This window comes from Clarias gariepinus, chromosome 27, assembly GCF_024256425.1.
Source record: "Clarias gariepinus isolate MV-2021 ecotype Netherlands chromosome 27, CGAR_prim_01v2, whole genome shotgun sequence".
Lineage (NCBI taxonomy): Eukaryota > Metazoa > Chordata > Actinopteri > Siluriformes > Clariidae > Clarias > Clarias gariepinus.
The window spans coordinates 6,787,609-6,807,683 of NC_071126.1; the positions used below are offsets into that span (position 1 = coordinate 6,787,609).

Below are 20,075 nucleotides of genomic sequence, written 5' to 3' on the forward strand. Positions count from 1 at the left end.
AGGAACGGGATACTATATTGTTGTTATGACTTACAAAGGCGTAGGAACGAGATATTATATTGTTGTTATGACCTACAAAGGCGTGGGAACGAGATACTATATTGTTGTTATGACTTTCAAAGGCGTGGGAACGAGATACTATATTGTTGTTATGACTTACAAAGGCATGGGAACGAGATACTATATTGTTGTTATGACCTACAAAGGCGTGGGAACGAGATACTATATTGTTGTTATGACTTTCAAAGGCGTGGGAACGAGACACTATATTGTTGTTATGACTTACAAAGGCGTAGGAACGAGATACTATATTGTTGTTATGACTTACAAAGGCGTAGGAACGGGACACTATATTGTTGTTATGACTTACAAAGGCGTAGGAACGGGATACTATATTGTGGCCATGACTTAATAACATCATAGCATTTAGCCTCTCGTAAACTATGGACAAATTCAAATTGATTTCAGTTATAACTGTTAGTATAGATGGATAATTACCTTTATTTACTCACTGACACACAGCATACGCCCAAAACAACAAGCATCCTGTCACATCTGGGAAATGAGTGATCTCAGTACCACACGACCTAGTATCTCGTGACCATTATACTATTCTGTTCCCACACCACAGTAAGCCGTGGCCACAGAATATTTTCCCCAATGTCACTAGAGGGGCTCCATAGTCTAAGAAGAGAAGAGAAGAGAGGAGAAGAGACTTCGTAACAGCAGCTCGTTTCCCTCCAGGCCTCTAGGCGGCGACGTGACGCTCACTTGGTCTGTGGTCTACTCAGTAAAAGACAAAAAAAAAAAGAGCTGAGAATAAAAAAAGCAAAACAGGAAAAGAAGTCAGGTGGATGAGACGTAAGATATTTTAACACTGTTTTATTTCTTTAATAATATTAGCAGATGTTTAACAGGACTGTAAAATTGTATATGGCTTTGCTATAGTGGAGATGCATGCCGGTAGTTTTAATTCGCTGCATTAAACAACAAATATTAAGTCGCTAGCATGCTAACTAGATACAGTGACTCACCTTGTGAATAAGACCTTAAACGCGCCTTGTTTTTCCTTTTATAGCTGTTTCTAGCATTTCCTTTTTATTAGTCTATAACATTACACTTTATTTTTATTCTCTAATGAATCCTGACCCAGAGTGATTTAGAGAATTATGTTTAGTATGTGTTTTTAGTCTTATGTAGGCAGATAGCGTTTATAAGCAATAAAATGATTTATTCTGCATTGCTATTGAACTCTGACACGTGATTGGTCAGAAGGTGGTGCTTTTCTGTAAGATAGATAACTTATATATTATATAAACAAAAGTATTTGGCCAAACCTGCAATGACATTGATTCCAAATACATATATCCCAATATGGGGTTAGTTCGAGAAGTTTGGAGGCATAGAATTGTCCAAAATGTCTTGGTTTGCTGAAAAATTAAGATTTGCCCTTCACTGGGGATAAGAGGCCTGACCAAAACGTCTAAATTCAATAATTGTTAAGGTTTGGCCAGATATTTTTGTCTATATAATGTGTACTGTGTAGACAACTTAACAGAGTAGACCTTAGGCACACCCTCTTAATATTTCATTGATCACCTTTAGCTTTGATTACAGCACAAAATGTGGTAGTCAGTTCATGTGTGGAATTGATTCCTCATGCTCCCAGAATCACTCTTTCATTGGAACATGACTGCGCTATCAAGGAGGAAAAACAATCTGTCATATGGATGCGATACCCTGGTCATTAGCTGACCTCATTTTATTGCCATATAATGTTGCTGAGCCTAGACCTAACCAACTGATGCATGATGAACTATGCATGATAAGGGGCATTACTTAACTCACTTCCCTTTTTACCCTGACATGGACATTAACCCCCCCAAGTTATTAGAGATGTATCGCAATTCTTTTGTGTGGCAATGGTCACGGTGACTGGAATAAAATTTTTAAGTGTTTTATATGTTTGTGTGTGAAGTTGTGAAACATTTCTGTTTCACTGTAATCCTGCAGGTTACTATGACTGTTACACTTAAACTATTAACAAATTAGCAGGCAGCTCAGCATCCTGTGTTGTAGGAGCAAATTGTTTGCTAAGTTTTTTTGGAATAGACAAAATGCTAAAGAAAATAAGTATACAGAATCAGGGTATTCATAAAATGGTGATACTTACAGATTTGCAATGGAGATCAAATTGATATCTAGGTATTGCAATAATATTGTATCAGCTGGTCCCTTTTGACCAGACAGCTGCTTGGTCCCAATCCTCATCACATTGTGCATGTGGAAATTATCTTACTTTCACTATTAAACTTAGCTCTGATTTCTACTGTCGTTTTTTTTAGCGTGCATCTTTACTAATCATTTAAGTGATCTCCATTCATAATTTCTTTCTGACCAGATTTTCTTTACAAAGTTAAAGGTTTAGCACAGTTCTTAGGTTTTAATAATGTTTTGCAGCATTCTTAACTTAATTCCAGTCATTTAAAATCTTGATTAATTTTGGTACTCTATGCAGGTCAATACTTTAAATCAATTCTGAAGTGGTGACTTTTTTTTTTGCTCAGGCAATGTATATTCACAAGTAAATAAGGAAGGATTTGCTTTAAGCTGTATCTTTCATCTAAAAGGCCACATTGCTGCACATTTTGCTAGAGCACCACTCTGTTTTGAATTCTTGATGTTTTCTTGTTACTAAATTAATGGCACATGCCTTAAAACACCTACAGATTAGTTGGTTAAATGTAATAATAAGCATTGATGGATGCATTGATAAACATTGCATATGGTAAAGTTTTTTGTAGAAATCTGTTTGTTGGTATTTGAGTCTCTAGTGTCAGCGCTTTGGATGTTTTTCAGTGTTGAAGAACTGTTATTCTACCTGTAGAATGTAATTGTACATTTGCTGTATCATTTGCTTACACTCTGCCCTTTTTCTTCCGCTCCACAGTGACCGTGCTCTCTGCTCTTCAGTGAGAGCTGAGCTGTTTTCTCCCCTTGCCGGACTCTTCCAATAACACATCATGGAGTTTGTTGAATTGATAAAGACCCCCCGGGTGGACGGCGTGGTCCTGCACCGGCCCTTTCTGCCCACCGTGGAGGGAACTCTGTGTTTAACCGGCCACCACCTCATCCTGTCCTCACGCCAGGACAACACAGAGGAGCTCTGGCTGCTCCATGCCAACATTGACGCTATTGAGAAGAGGTAGGCTCGCTGTACACCAGGGGTGAGTTCAGTCTGGCTATGATGAAAGTAAGGACCTTGTTCGAAATCCTTTGTCTCGATTTTTTTTTTTCTCACTCAGGTTTGTGGGCTCTCTCGGCTCAATCATTGTGAAATGCAAGGACCTTCGGACTATTCAGCTGGACATACCTGGCATGGAGGAGTGTCTCAACATTGCTAGCTCCATTGAAGTGGGTTTAACTAGTTATTCAGGATGTATTTTTTTTCCCAGTTCATGTTCAGGAATGTCTGTGTATCCAAGATCAGCTAAGTCTGATTCTTCATTACCAGTAGTTGTTTATGTAAAGTCCCTAGACTGTACTTCTGCTTTTAAACTAAATGGACACAAGATTGAATTAGTTTTTTTCCGGAAATTAACACAAAGTTAAAAATTTCCAAAATTTACAAAATTAAAAATTGTACTTGCAGCATGTCTAATAATTGGTTGAATGTCCCTTACCAAGCTTCGCTGTTTTTTAACACTTTAAGGTTCTAGCAGACTTCTGGTTGGACATTTGCAAAATTTGTAGCGTTCAGTTACTTTTGTTGGTTTCTTAGAACAACTCTGACTTCTAAGCACATATTTCTGATAGTGTTGAGTTTCCTAAAGCCTAATGTTAACTTACTTTATCTATTCCACAACCAGCTTTGATGTGTTTTCAAGGCCATGTTCCTGTTAGAACACTCAATTATGTCCAAGTTTTGTCTAGAATTCTAAGGCATTCCTTATTATCCATTATTCCATTCACTGTCTTAAGCTTCACTAGCAGCCCCAGAGTGTGATGCTGCCACCACCATGCTTAACATTGCTAGCTGGATGTTTAATTAAATTCTGTTTTATTTATATAGAACTTTAAACAATGGTCATTGCTGCAAAACAATTTAGCTTTTTCAACTTAACAATGTGGGGAACATTGTATCCTCAGCCTACGAATGCCATTCCTTATAAATTTTTATCTTAGGAATTAAAATTTTAGAATGCAATGGTGGCAAGGAAAATCTCTCTGAGATGGCAATAGGAGGAATCCTTACTTAACAGGGAACCCATCCTCATTTGGGTAATCTTAGATAGCAGGGTTTGATCTGCAGTCATACTGAGTGTTAGGAGAGTTGAAGTTTAGTATAACAGGAGAGGTGTTTGAAATAATATGATTTCCACGTTTGTACTTTCATTCCAACAATGCTGTTAGTGGTAAAAGTCTTACCTTTGCTCCTCTAAACATACCTCTGGCCATAATCTTCATTGTCCATGTGCTCAGCTGTAGCCTTTAGTAGAGCTTGAAGGTGTCAGCTGGGGATTCTTTCTTGGATGGCAGACATTCAGTCCATTGCTAGACTGTACACACTGGCTCTGGTGTTTAACCAGCTTCCGGTTCATGGCAGACCTGTGCCCTGTTGGTTCTGCAGTTGGTCCCCAGTTTCCCATCGGGTGAGGGTGACAGTTTGGGTCTAACAAACTGGCTACACCACACAAAATGAATTAAATCTTTTGCTCCAAACTTTTGTTGCTTTCTATTATTATTATTACTATTATGTATGTTATACAATCATTCTGTCCCAGAAACAGAGCTGTTAAAAGAAATCACTGAAATCTCAGTATCACTATGACATTTGTTCTAATGACAAGTGGATGTAAACCTTTAACTGCACCTGCATCTTCTCATTCTCATAAATAAGCCATATAATAAGCAAGGTATATACTATTATTGATATAGTAAGGTTTTCTGTATGGAGCCCCTTTAACATTTATTAAAGTCTTAAGTGTCACTACTTTAGAACACTCATTATGTTTCTGCCAGCAAAGAGACTTCAGGATGGCTGACCTTGCGCTTGCTCGTTTCTCAGTTAACATGGTGTCTGTCTTTTTTTTTAAATCCTTATTAACTTCAAGAGTAATAAAAAGGAGAGGTCGGTGAGGTGACAAATAGCAGGACCTAACATGTCTTGTGGACGTTAAATGAAAAATCTATAAAAAGTCAAATAATTTTCATAGTTTAATTTTATTTAAAAAAAGTATATAAGTAGTATAAGAAACGTAAGACAATTTTTAATGTTGCTGTTATAGAAAAATAAGGGAATTTGACTTGGTAACCACACTATAGATTATATTCCAATAACAGCATGCCATTTGTGATTTATTTCTCCATAAATATCTTCGCACATTAAAAAGGTTTATGACTCAATATTAATACTTTCATAGCTCACTGAGTGTGCTTATCTTTCAGTCAAGTCCCGTCTCAATTTCTTCTTATTCAAGCAAGTGCCTACAATCTCAGAAATATAAAGACAACCAATCATTAGTCTTTGTAATGAGCAGACATGCCTGATGTGTAAATGGTAAAGACGTATTTGGTATTAATATTCTGAACCACGGATCTGCCGTAACCTTTTCTTTAGGCGTTGTCCACACTCGACTCGGTCTCTTTGATGTATCCTTTCTTCTACCGGCCCCTGTTTGAGGTCATCGATGACGGGTGGCACTTGTTCTCACCAGAAGACGCCTTCAGAGATCTGGAATCGATGGTAAGGGCTTACTTTTACACACTGTTTTCAGAACGTCGTAGATCGCTTACTGAATGTGTGTTTATTTCTGATTCTTTGGCAGACCGATGAGTGGAGGCTTAGCGAAGTGAATAAAAACTTTACTGTTTGCCCCTCATACCCTTCATTGGTGGCCGTACCCAAGGAAATGGATGATGACACTCTTTGCAAAGCTGCTGCTTTTCGACACGGTGGACGCTTTCCTGTGCTCAGCTACTACCACAAGAAGAATGGCATGGTCAGCTGTTCACTTTGGGCAGTCTTGTGTAGTTTCTTAATTTTTTGGTTAAGACAAGGTGTGTATTTATTGTCTGTGTCCTCAGGTGATGATGCGAGCAGGACAGCCTCTGACTGGCACGAACGGACGCCGCTGTAAGGAAGATGAGAAGTTGATCAACGCTACGCTGCGTGCAGGAAAACGTGGCTACATCATCGACACACGCACTGTTGCTGTAGCGCAGCAGGCTAAGGCCCGTGGAGGCGGGTTTGAACAGGAGGCAAACTACCCCCAGTGGAGGAGAATCCACAAAGCTATTGAGAGGCGAGTGCACACTAGAATCGTGTATGCGATATTTCAGATATCAGGAAAAAACTAACCTTGTGGACAACAGTGCAACAATGCAGATAATTAGCATCGAGAGCTACAGATCTGTGGATGAGTAAAAATAACTTGTGTATTTTTATATTTATCTGTTTTTTTATTGCCTTTTTTAAAATGTATTATTTCCTGAGTAGATTTTTGTCTTTATGCTGTTTAACAGAAACTTTCAGCTTAGATTTAGTATGTGTTACAGTACTGGTCCCGTATTTTTCACATACTTGCTGACATATCCTACATACAACTGTAGGTTTAAAATCAAGAGGCAAAGCGTCCCTGTCCATCTGCTTTTCAAATCAAACTGAATGACGGCGCTAAAGAGATTGACAAGCTCTGTTTGTGTTTAAAACTTTCTGCTGTCAGCTTGATGTCTCTATCTCAAATTGACAACATGAATTCGAAAGTGTATATTAATCTACAAAATCCAGATTGATAGAACTTGAAACAGTTTTGAAAGGCTACTTGAGAGGTTTTGGGTTTAGTACCATAATGTCCTATGAGTAGTATGAATTGAGACTCAATAGGCGTCTTTACATGGACCTTATGATTCCACTGATAATGGAAGTAAAAGGCGAATCTGAATAAAACTGCATCTGCATCATGTCAACAGCTCCATCAGAATGTGAGTGGTAGTCCATAATCTGTGTAGTATGGCCATATTAGCCATGGAAACACTGGATATCATTATGGGTCTTTTGCTGGAATTAAACATACTCTTTCTGCCTGTTTGCCCTACATTCCCCAGCGTTAGCTTACTTGATGAGTTTCTAGGAAAGAAATTTTCCTTTCATTCTTGATCAGTAAATTCAGTAGGAACAACTCATCTGTCTTTATTTTGGACTTTCATCCACTCAATCTTTACCTCTGGAACTGGCACTGATTTTTGGTGGTCTGAGCGTGTACCTGGTGCCATTATTTATTGAAGACTTTTTCCGTAGTATGCAGAAAGTGTGCGAAGGAAGGTGAAAATTTCTTAAAGGGAATCATTACTGATGGTAAGACATGGATTCATCACTACAAGTCTGAGAGTAAATGGCAGAGTATGGAACGGAAACATAAAAAAAAAAAAGTTGAAAAGTCAAACATTAGCTGGAAAATTTATGCTTGTAATTTTCTGTTATTCTCAATAAACATTATCAGGAAAAAGATTCAAAAATTAACAGCGCTCATTACCACGAGATGGTTATTAAGGAGCTGAAGCCTGGACTTTGGATTCAGTGCATTGGAACTATATAGGCTACAAGACTGTTGTGATCTTTCATGACAGTGCATGTCTGCAAAAAGTTTGTTTTCAGGTGTTAAAGCATCCACTTTCTAGTCCTGGTATTGCTTCATCAGACTTTGACCTGTTTGGTCCCACAAAAGCAGCTGAACGAGGGTGAAGATTCACTTTTCGCGAGTAATTTTTGATGCACATTTGTATATGTAGTAAATCTGCTAAGCATTCATAGATGAATTCTTGTAACCAATCATAACGCAGAAGATGGGATTAATTGTGTGTCCATAAGGTCCAGTCTTCAGCTGGAGTAAAGAGAAAATATTATACATCTTTACTGTATCTTTATGTGATCTGTAAATGTAAAACAACATCTAGCATATGCTGTAGCTTTTGCAGTAATGTGTAAAATGTTCTGTCACAGGTCGAATTTTCTTCAAGAGAGCCTGATAAAGCTGGTGGAGGCGTGTAATGACCACTCGAACAGCATGGACCGCTGGCTTAGCAAACTGGAGGCGTCCAACTGGCAGAGCCACGTTAAAGAGATCCTCACGACCGCCTGCCTGGCGGCTCAGTGCATCGACAGGTCAGCATTTAACAGTCCTTCTCTCTAGCTCCGTTTGAATTCCCCGTGCACCGTCTCCTCTTTGCCTTCTCAGCCTCGGACAGATGTGCTCTCAAACCCTGCGAATCATTACAGAAGATAGCTGCATGTAACTAGTTTACGGCTGTGTTAATTACTGTTTTCTCACTGGCGGTTCCATTCCGAGCTAATTAAAGAGCGTTTGCCTTGCTTCATGCTACACTTGTTGCCGAGCCCATTTGAGTAATAATGGTTAGCTAGTGTCTAGCCTGCAATCATCATTAAGTTTATAAAACACTTGTACTGCTGTGTCTCTTGCTGCTGTTGGTACACCGCTCATTAATGTCCTTTGTGCTGCTGTGTCCTTAAGTGTAGAGTAATTTCTAGTCTTGGTTATGAGCTGATTTCTCTAGATTCTGCATTTCTCTATTCATGCATGAAACATTATTTGTCCTATCAAAGAGTGCAGAACAGGTGTAAAGCAATTATATACTAAAATCTCTCCTGTCCCAGATTTATAATGCAGGCATAGCAAGTTCTTCATTATAATTGGCTGAGACATGTGAGACTGATGAATACCAGCACTCCACGTGCTACTATATATAATATATAAGATAATATATACCCTTATTCGTCCCACAGCGCAAATTTCTTATAAGCTAATCTTGGAATGTAAAGTTCAACCACACAGCATTAAATCGTAATAGATGCAGGGGTCTGGGAAATCCTGTCGGACACTGTGTTCTGGCACACAGAGTTTTGGCGCACAGGTACACAATTATGCCAACTTGGGATAAGGGGCAAAATCAGGGATTTTGTTTTGTCTATAACATACTTTACATTTCAACAATCCTAAGTGTATTTCACTAAAATGACCTCTTTCACAAATAAAATATTTTTTAAATACTTACAATCTTAATTGCTACAGACAAAACCCCCTGATTTTGGCCCAAGCCCAACTTGGATTTATTCTCTAGCTGTGTGCCAGAACTCTCTGTCCCAGAACACACTGTCCGTTGGGTTTCCCAGACCACCACATCTATTCCTTGTGCAAAATCCTGTTTGAAACTTTACTTAAGCTGTCTGCAAGAAATAGCTTTTTTTTCCCTATTGCAAGCCCATTGTTGATCTTTTAGCTTTCATTAATAAAAACTATGAAGGATATTCAAGTCAAACCGGGATTTGCAAAGAAATTTGAGTGAAGGTATAAAATTGACTGACATTTACAGAAGACTTTGAGCATGGTATAGTGATGAGATTTTTTTGCACCATTACAACTAGTGCTGCACGATTAAACATATCGCAATCGCGATGTCAGCTGCGGGCGTAACAAGACATTAATTCTAAGAGCTGCATGGCCATTTCTTATGTGTAGCGCGCGGTGGTCACGTGACTTTCCGCAGTGAGGTGTGGAGACGGGAGAAAATGGATACAGAAGAGACCGACGCTGAACTTGTGCCCTGAAAAAATGCAACCTTTTTTATTTAGCGATATTTTGGTTTCAGGATATCGGACACTGAGCAGAAAAAGGTACTGTGCAAAATTGGCAAAACTAAAGTCACAACAAATTTATATCAGCACCTGAAGCAACACAGAGAAAAGTATGATAAATGCATGGCGGTAAAAGCCAAGAATAGTAAAGAGACCAAACAAAGCACAACCCAGTGTGAGCAGAACAAAACAACACATTATTACAGATGTGTTTGTAAGTCTCAGTAAGTGATGTAGCGAGGTTCAACTTGAAATAACTGCAGTGAAATTCTTTTGAACCCCTACAGACCTTTGGTCAAGCAGGACGACTGAGACATATAATCGTGCACAATGAGTTTGAACTAAAAAGCTGCAAACATCGTATTTCCCTGACAATCACACTGGAAAGAACATACTGTAGCCGCGGGTTTAAGAAAGTACTGCATGGGATCTCTGTAAGGATGGTTTGGACGCTGTCACAACAGACAACGGCACGCACATCGCCAAAGCGGTGGCGCTTAATCACTGGACTAGGTTTCAGTGCTTCGGGCATAGACTTCATTTGGCCATCAGTAAGTTAAATTAAAATAAAAGTTAATTTAATATCTTCATATTTAAAGCTACTTAACTGTACGTTAGAGAGGACAGCTATTAACAGATTTATTTAAGAATAAATGGAAATACAGTGTAGAAATCGGTGTCACAAAGAACACTAGAAATGTTTCATTTAAATTATTTTCATGATTATTAGCATGACTCTAAAATTACTATGTTTATAGGACACTTTTCTTTTCTTTAATCTTTCCTTCATCATTAGATTAAAAATGGTGAGTAATTAGATAATAATACCAATAAAGTATATGTTACATCCTTCTTAAATGTCCCTGTTTTGGGACAAAATGTAAAAAAATATATATATTTTTAATGTGTTTTATTTATCTGTACTTTTGACCTTTTTCAATTTTATTTTAAAGTTAATTTAATGTAATGTAAAGATGTTACTGTTATTTAATTTTGTACAATTTTGTTTTAGTTTGAAAACATTGTTTATTTCTAGTTACTAGATTGCACTGTATGCTATATCTCAGTAGCATTATTAGTAATGTGGGTGCATTTTCCTTGATAACAAGCAAGTTTAGTCATACCACTTGTTTGTCGTATCGCAATCAAAAATTGCAATTTTGACCTTAATAATCGCAATGTGACAATTTTCCCAAATCGTGCAGCCCTAATTACAACATTCATGCATCATCCAACACCTCTTGCACATTTCAGGAACTCAGCTGGGAGTTATTTCCACGCCCGCAGTACAGTCCTTACCTCGCTCCAGTGTTGCAGACATGAGGCAGGCAGTCTGATCATAACATCAAGACATTTGACCTTAATAGTATCCAAGCACTAGTGAAACACTAGGATAAGTGCATTAGTGTAGCAGGGGATTATATAGAGAAATAAAGGTAGTTTATGTTGTTCTTTTGTTCTTCATATTTAAAAGTCCCAGTATGAACGCCCCTTGCGGGTTTCTTTCTTTCTTTCTTTCTTTTTTAAGAATGACAAAGTACAATAAAGAATATAAAGTAAGTTTATTGTGTCTTGCTTGTCTTTCTGTTTGTTCTGTTTGTCCCCCTGGCTTTGTCCCTTCAGAGAGGGTGCGTCAGTGCTAGTTCATGGGACAGAGGGAACTGATTCCACACTGCAGGTCACTTCATTAGCTCAGATCATCTTGGATCCAGGCTGCAGGACAGTCCGTGGCTTCCAGGCGCTTGTGGAGCGTGAGTGGCTGCAGGTGAGATACAATCCCAGAGATACTTGGTTAGGCATTTACCAGGAGATTTTTGTTCAGTATTTAGCTGTTCAAGTTGTAGCCTCTGCCCACTGTAGCATCAGATTCATGTTTTTGGCAGAAAGAATAGAACCAGATACGGTCTTCTGCCTTCGTGTCTATAAGTATCAAAGTACGATGTGGTGTATCTATCTATCTATCTGTCTAGGATCTATACTTAGCAAAAAAAGAGACGTCTGACTTTTAACTGTTTTTACTTTCAGTAAACTTAATGTGTAAATATTTGTATGAACACTAAAAGAGTCAACACCATAAGACATAAACTAAAAATGTTTTACAATGTGTCCCTGAATGAAGGGAGGCTCAAAATCAAAAGTACCAGTCAGTATCTGGTGTGGCCACCAGCTGCTTGAAGTACTGCAGTGCATCTCCCCCTCATGGACTGCCTATTGTGGACAGTCTGAGCACTGATGGAGGGATTGTGTGTTCCTAGTGTGACTCGGGCAGTTGTTGTGACCATCCTGTACCTGTCACGCAGGTGTAATATTCGGATGTACCGATCCTGTGTAGGTGTTGTTACATGTGGTCTTCCACTGCGAGGATGATCAGCCGTCCTTCCTGTCTCCCTGTAGCGCCGTCTTACAGTCTCACAGTGCGGACATGGCAATTTATTGCCCTAGCCACATCGGCAGTCCTCATGCCTCCCTGCAGCATGCCTAATGCACGTTCACGCAGATGAGCAGGGACCCTGGGCATCTTTCTTTGGGTGTTTTTCACAGTCGGTAGACAAGTCTCTTTAGTGTCATGCGTTTTAAGAACTGTGACCTTAAATGCCTACTTTCTGTAAGCTGTTAAGGTCTTAACGACCATTTCACAGGTGCATGTTAATTAATTGATTATGGTTAATTGAACATGCATGGAAAACATTGTTTAAATCCTTTACAATGAAGATCTGTAAAGTTATTTGGATTTTTACAACATTATTGTTGAAATACACAGTCCTGAAAAAGGGACGTTTCTTTTTTTGCTGAGTATATTTAAACTATTTAACTGGACAGAAACTTAAGTTGCTCTGTAAAAGAGTGTCTGCCAAATGCCTAATTGTAAATGTGTACCTTCTGAGAGGCTTTTCTGGATCGTAATTTTAACAAATACTTATTTACGTTATTTTAGCTTTTCTGTGATCTCACACTAGTCTTGTTTTTACAGCGCTTATTAGTATCTTTCTAGTGCTTCCATTACAGGCTGTCGTTTAAACTTTTCAAGATGAGATTAGCGCCACCCCAAATCATTAAATCATGAAGCAGTAGATTCAACAGATTTGGAAAGAAAAGGTCAAAGTTCATAGCATTTAAAGAGACATGATTTGGCTTTAAAAATTCTGTGCTATTTCATCATTCTGTGCAGGCCGGCCACCCGTTCCAGCAGCGCTGTGCCCAGTCTGCATACTCCAACGGGAAACCAAGGAATGAAGCACCCGTGTTTCTGCTCTTCCTGGACTGTGTGTGGCAGATCCTGCGCCAGTTTCCTTGCTCCTTCCAGTTTAATGAACACTTTCTGGTCACGCTATTTGAACATGCTTACGCATCCCAGTTTGGCACTTTCCTGGGAAACAGCGCTGCCGAGAGGTTAGTGACTAACTTTTACTCTCCTGCTTTACCGTTGTACATACAGATATTTGTTTATCGTCCTTAATTAATTTTTAATAAATGCATGTCGTCATGCCTTATTTTTTGTAATTTTGTGTAAATTTTGGTAATGAAATCTAAAAGCAGGATAATCGTTTTATCGAGTAATATTACATGCAAATTATTTAACATTTGTCACATTCTACTGGGCATATAGTATATAAATGTACTATTATTGCATAGTTGGATTATATACCAATGAATTAATGTGCAGATGGATGGATGGATAAATAAGCAGATGGTAACTAGTAAGCTGGATGGATGCATAGCTAGATTATTAGATAGATTAATGGATGGATAGCAATTGTCTAAAAAATAATTAGTGTAATTAATTAAGCATCAAAAGCATTTTTTGGAAGAATTTGGCAACATTAATGACTATGCACAGATCTGGACATATTCATTTCTGTCAGTATTAAAGCATGACCCTTAGGGGGATATCTTCAGTGAGTGCTTCAGTGAGTTGTCATGACTTGGTAATGCATTCTCTATTACAATCTCCGCAGTCATTGTAGAAACTGCAGCAATTGAACCTTTTTTTTGTGTAATCTATTTGCTGAGCACAGGGTGAAGTTGGAGCTCTGTCAAAAGACGGTGTCCCTGTGGTCGTGGATGAACAGGCCTCAGGAGCTGGAGCGCTTCCTTAACCCTCTCTATGAGGCCAACAGTCTTGTGATCTGGCCATCTGTAGCTCCGCAGAGTCTGCTGCTGTGGGAGGGTGAGAACACGCATTTAATCTCCCTGTATCTTTTCACACTTTTTTTTACCTATAATGTCTTATTCTTCCAGTTTGTATTGTCTTTTTTCTTAATTCTCTTTCACTTGCTCCTTTTATAGTAGACTTCTAGCATTGATAGCTAAAACTTGAGTATAATAGCATTTCCTTTTTCTCAACATTACTTCTTCCTTACTAAAACTTGTCGTTTTGTTTGCCATTTATATTTTTAATGACACGAGTCCACTACTTTTAATGCTGGAACTTAGGAACTCCTGCAGACATTGAAGTAATATAAGAAAGATAGTAACCTGCACCTTTGAGTAATGTTTAAATTAACCATCAGAAGAGGGGAAAAACCAATCTCTGTGATTTTTGACTGGGGCATGATTGTTGGTGCTGCTGATTTCAATATTTCTATAAATGCTGATCCCCTGAGAAAGTCTTAAGTGTATTTAGAATGTTATAATAAAGAAAATACACCCAATGGGTGCCAGTTCTGTGGATCGAAACGTCTTGTTAACGAGGGGGATTAACAGAATAGCCAGACTTTGATCTGACAGAAATGCTGTAGTAACTCTGATAAATACTTTTGCACAACATGTCAAATCTAAAGGTAGATGAGCTACAACCGCAGAAGGCCACATCAGGTTTCTCTTCTTTCAGCTGAAAACAGAAATTTGGACAGCCAAAGCTGGTCTGATGAATTTCAATTTCTAATCAGTCAGAATTTAACACCAACAGCATGAATCCATGGGCCCAACCTCCCTTGTGTCAACAGTCCAGCCGGGTAGAGTTGGTGTCATGGATTGGGAAACGTTTCCTTGGCACATCTTGGACCCAGTAATACCAGTCAGTCTTGGGTATTGATGTAAAACACAATCATCTAAAACTAGTTTCATGAATGTTTTAGTGCCCTTCACAGTCCCTGGTTCTAAATGCAGTTGAACATCTATGGTAGATGGTAGAACTGGAGATTCTGTACTGATTGTGTGATGCAATCACATCAACATAAATCAGGATATTGAAAAAAATGTTGTGAGAGCAATGTTACACTCTAATCAGTATTTTCCTTTTACGAATTTTTAATTATTAAGAATAATTGTAGGTGGCACGGTGGTGTAGTGATTAGCACTGTTGCCTCGCACCTGCAGTGTCAGGGTTCGATTCCCGGCCAGGCTCGATTCACGTCTCTGTGTGCATGGAGTTTGCATGTTCTCCCTGTGCTTGGTGGGTTTTCTCCGAGTACTCCGGTTTCCTCCCACATTCCAAAGACATGTAGATAAGGCTAATTGGCGTTCCCAAATTGCCGGTAGTGTGTAAATGAGTGTGTGAGTGTATGTGCCCTGCGATGGATTCGCACCCTGTCCGTGTGCCCTTAGACTCCTGGGGTAGGCTTCAGGTCCCCATGACCCTAAATACAGGATAAAGCGGTATAGAAGATAAGTGAGTGAGTGAAGAATAATTATCCTTTTAAAATGTAGTGTATGAGTGTTTTCTTGTATAACCACTAGGGGGAGCAGTGTATTAATAATTTCTGACAGATTCCGGTAAGCAGTTCAACATGGAAAAGATTCTGCTCCTGTGCAAGAAACAACCACATCAATAAAAAAAAAAACACACACACACAATTAGTATTAGTTATCTTTAGTGATGTGCAGAAAACATACTGTACCGCGCTGATAAGCAATGCTTTTTTTGCAAATGAATGTAATTCATTCAAGAAAGCAAACTGCTCAAATGTATTTCAGTGTGCAGTTCTTCTTAGGAAAGAAAATCAATCACACTTGTAAAAAGAGTGCATGAAACAATAATCTTGTGATTAACATAGAGTTGCTCTTAATTAGTTGCATGTTAAAAGTGACTGGGTTCTCCCTAGTCAAGTGCTTAGACCTCCAATCAGATGTAGGGAATTTAAAGATCTAAATAGCATGTATAGCTCGACAGAGAAAGAGCATATGGGGCGGGGAGAAATAAACGTTATTGACTAAACTTGTTGTCACGAAAGAAAGCCGAAACTTTGACAGGGCAAGCCTTGACAGCGTGAGTAGAAAGGAGAGCCAAAATGTAGCACAGACATGAGCGTGCCCTGTGACTTAACACCACCAGACACTTTACCCTCAGCAAACCTGAGTGAAAGCAACCTGAATTGTCTGGATAAGCCTTGTTTCTATTTTATTGTTACTGTACTCTAGTCGGTGGCACGATGGTGTCTCGAGGGTCCGGGTTTGATTCCCGGCCTGGTTTGATTTCCACCTCTGTGTGCCTGGAGTTTGCATGTTCTTCCCGTACTTGGTAGGTTTCCTCCGTGCACTCTGGTTTCCTCCCACAGTCCAAAGGCCTGCAGATTAGGCTAATTGTCATTCCTCAGCTTGCACATAGTGTGTGAATTAATGTGTGAGTGTGTGCGTATGTGTGTGTGCCCTGCAATGGATTGGCACCCTGTCTAGGGTGTACCCCACCTTGTGCCCTAGGTCTCCTGGGATAGGCTCCAGGCCCGCCCCATGAGTGAGTGTAAACTAGTTCACTGTAACTGGGGGTGGAGCTTCATGAACCCCTGGCTGGGGGTGTCCAGGAGAATTATTTTTTTTTATGTTGATTCGCCCTACTGCTGTTTCTTGAATGAACCAAAGTAAAAAAAAAAAAAAAAAAAAGGTTTGAGAGACAATAGCCAGCTCAACTAGTTTTTTCCCATTTTTAAAATTAAAGGAAATTTCTTAAATATTTGGTTATCAAGAATCCCCTGTATTTCTAGCGTAGCATTTCCTAATACTTGTCTTACTTTAATATGGGAGTTTTTTTCTTACGAAAATTTCACTAAAATCACGACACCATTTTAAAGCAGGGTTACTTTAGGTTGTTCATATGGCAACAAAACTGGGAGCTGCAGTAATGCATATGCTAGAACTGGTTCTCAAAGTAATGCTTCCACACCCATGGTATTCTGTAAACAGGTGCATACAGTACTTCTAAAATGCATTCTTTTGCATACGTACTCTTCAGAAAAAACATCTGAAGTGTATACAATGAGAAATTTGAATTGTGGACCGAGAGTGAAATGAGATTAATTAAACTTTTAATCCATGCTGTAATTTGATTATGCATACTAAAACCAGTCTTTCGTGTCTCTTTCCTAAACTTATATAATGACTATCTTGAATTACGTCAAATATCTTTTAGTGGTCACTGAGTTCAGGGGTTCCTTTACCTACTTACTGTAGCACATGACAACGTATTACTTACACATTTATAAATAGCAGTCATGCATCCAGGCCAGTTTGTTTTCCATATATTATGCATTTGGACCAGTATTTGGTGCTGCAACCCAGTGTCCTCACGGACTTGCTAGAAACATAGGATAGTAACCGTAATCCCAGCAAGGGCAGGATTGATTTCGCAACATGTTTACAAAACTAGTCGCCATCTGTCAATGGTGTAAGAAGGGTGTCAAAAGTGCCTTAGCATCACGAGACTGCTGACATGCAGGCATCTGACATTTCGATATATGATCCTACTGACATGGAACTTTCCTGCTGTTTCCATGCAGCCTGGTTCAGCTTTACCATCGCATGTGCATCGTGTAATCCCGGCACTTTAAAACGTATTGGTCTCTGTTCTGGTCTCTTGGTGTTTTAAAAGATTTTTTTTTTCTCTTGTAATACTTAATACAGAAAAAAATTACTGATATCTTAATTTTTATCTCCTTTTATAGGTGTGTTCCTACGCTGGAATCGCTCGACTAAGTGTCTGGATGAGGCATACGAGGAGATGGTCCATATTATTGAATACAATAAGGAGCTACAGAATAAAGTGAACAGCCTGAGGAGACAGCTAGCTCAACTAGAGACAGACGATGGCTCTCTTCAGAGTCCGTAGACATACACGTCGACCTTACTGAGAAATCTGAACAGAGCCGTTCACAGCCTAGGAGTTCCTATTCAGCACTACTGAAATTTATTCTGACCCGTTCATGTATGTACAAATACATGTGCACATATTCACACACACATGTCACGTTTGTTCAGTAAGAATCAGACAGACTAAATGTGTTTCCCCTTCATGTGTAGTCATTGCTTGTTCTTTTTATTTTTTTAATGCTAGTTCTCTTTGCTCTTCACATGCCACACCAGGTGCTTAGACACTCCCTGAGAAAGGCTTTGATAATATTGTTATATATTTGTGGCTGTTCAGCAACTTTTATACACTAAGTGGAACTTATTGAAACAAGCAGACAGTTTCTTGACATATAGTTGGTTGGATGTAATCACTCGTACCAAATTGTGCAATTAGTTTTATTTTTTTCCCCAATGGAGGCCTTCGATGGTCAGTGTGTGCCCGAAAGCAGTTTGCCTTTTTTGTTCTTAAACCGTAATGAATAATTTATCAATGTGAAAGAAAGGATCTTATAAGGGAAATAATATTTGCTTTAGTTTGGGAAGCAGAAACTATACAGTGGCTTTTGTGTACTTTGGTTAAATGCCATGGTATCATAAAGTGTATACATGCTATGTAATGGTAATCAGAATTGAGCAAAGCACCTATGAAAAAAATATGTTGTGTAGATTCAGAATTCCTGTGGGTTTGTTGCAGTTGATATACAATGTTTTATTATTAGCCTATTATTATTATTATTATTTAGTTTGTTGCAATATAAATCAAGACATGGCCAAAACAATTGACAAAGCCTTCCTGTTGATCTTTAATCCTTTTCAAAAGAAATTAAATATCTTTTAACAAAAAAGAAAGGAAAAAAACATAAATAAGCATAAAGACATTCCTTGCTGTTGCATTGGCTTACATAAAAAAATCTAAAAAGCATACTTGAGTGCAAGTCCCTTATGTCCTAGTAGACTATTGTTCCTGTGATGTAGACGTTACACGTTAAACCTCCATTTAATGTGCTGGTGGTGGTGGTGGTGGTAAATCATCCTTCACAGCTATTATAGATGATGTTTTAAAACTAAAAAGCTTAAAATACCAAACTGTTTCAGGCATTTCTGTCATTACCACCTATATGCACGATACAGCATATTTACAGTTAGGCCATTTTCCTTAGCAGTTGGTCAAGTGTTTTGTGGCACTCTATTATTATAGAGTTATTATTCACACCCACTTAAGTGCAGTCTGGGTTCTTCACTGAATTCTCTGGTTTTGTCTGGCTTCGAGGGCAGGATGTAAAATGTAATGTCGATGCCACACAACATAGAGACTTGCATGTTAACCAAACAATTTGTGTTGTACTGTACATGTTCACTGTTTACCCAAAACACTGTACTTTCACATACATGTAAACTATTTGTGAAAGTATATTTGCATACATTTTTCCCAGACACAATGTTTTTATCTTCCGTGCAATTGTTTATTGAGAAAGCAAAAAAGCTCTTAATTTAACTGGTTGTGTGTTAGAGATTAACACACAGCACATGTTGATGTATATTAACTGCCATTTTATGTTGTATTCTTTGGGCATTAAAATGTTTCGTATATGGTTTCATACAAATCATAATTAAGCAAACCCTTAATAAAGTTATAACATGCTATTACATATGCAGTGTCTTTAATGCAAAAACAGGGCAAACATACTCCCAAGAGAGCTACCTAAGGCAGTGACACTATTTGCATTATTTTGCCTATTGCACACTGCATTTTCATTCACTTTACATCAAAACAGGGAGAAAGCTTTGTGCCTAGAGAGGCTGGTTTAAGTATTTCACAAAAGTATGGCTGTCCAAAATGGTGCAAAAAAACAACTTGCAACTAAAAGAACGTCCACTAAGCTGCATTTCTGTAGTCAGAAGTGCTTAATGATGAGACATCATTAATTCGGATGTTTGCAAGTCTGTCTTTAACCAAATTTGAGGTGTGCATATGCACATTATCCTAGGTCTTAATCATTATCACATTTACTGATCATACTGACCACAATTTGTCATCTGGAGCAATGACTACAATGTGAGTAATCAGGGCCACATTCCACAGCCCTTGTTTCATGTGAAAGTGCATTCCAAAGTCCAGCTGAGAATCATATGATTTCTTGTCTATATGATTTCATATGTTTCTGCAGTCCCACTAAACTAAACTGAGTTGGTATCTTACCAAGTTATAATGATTTTAGTAAAAAAAATAACTCTCCATCCATCCATCCATGTTTAACTGCTTTTCCGAAGTCAGTAGCAATTCTATCAAAGAACCCCAAACTTTCCTTTTCTTGGCCACTTCAACCAACTCTGGAATATCCTGAGGCTTTTCCAGGCCAGT

General features: G+C 38.5%; 1 protein-coding gene across 1 annotated transcript; it reads left to right on the forward strand.

Annotated features, from left to right (window-relative positions):
• Positions 1-790: 790 nt before the first annotated feature.
• Positions 791-19,362, forward strand: mtmr9 (myotubularin related protein 9). Its single transcript, XM_053489499.1, has 11 exons — positions 791-861; positions 2,951-3,205; positions 3,306-3,414; positions 5,621-5,746; positions 5,829-6,002; positions 6,088-6,305; positions 8,003-8,164; positions 11,276-11,417; positions 12,822-13,042; positions 13,669-13,820; positions 17,530-19,362. The coding sequence occupies exons 2-11, from the start codon at positions 3,024-3,026 to the stop codon at positions 17,691-17,693; spliced, it is 1,650 nt and encodes a 549-aa protein (XP_053345474.1). The 5' UTR covers positions 791-861; positions 2,951-3,023; the 3' UTR covers positions 17,694-19,362.
• The last annotated feature ends 713 nt before the right edge of the window (positions 19,363-20,075 follow it).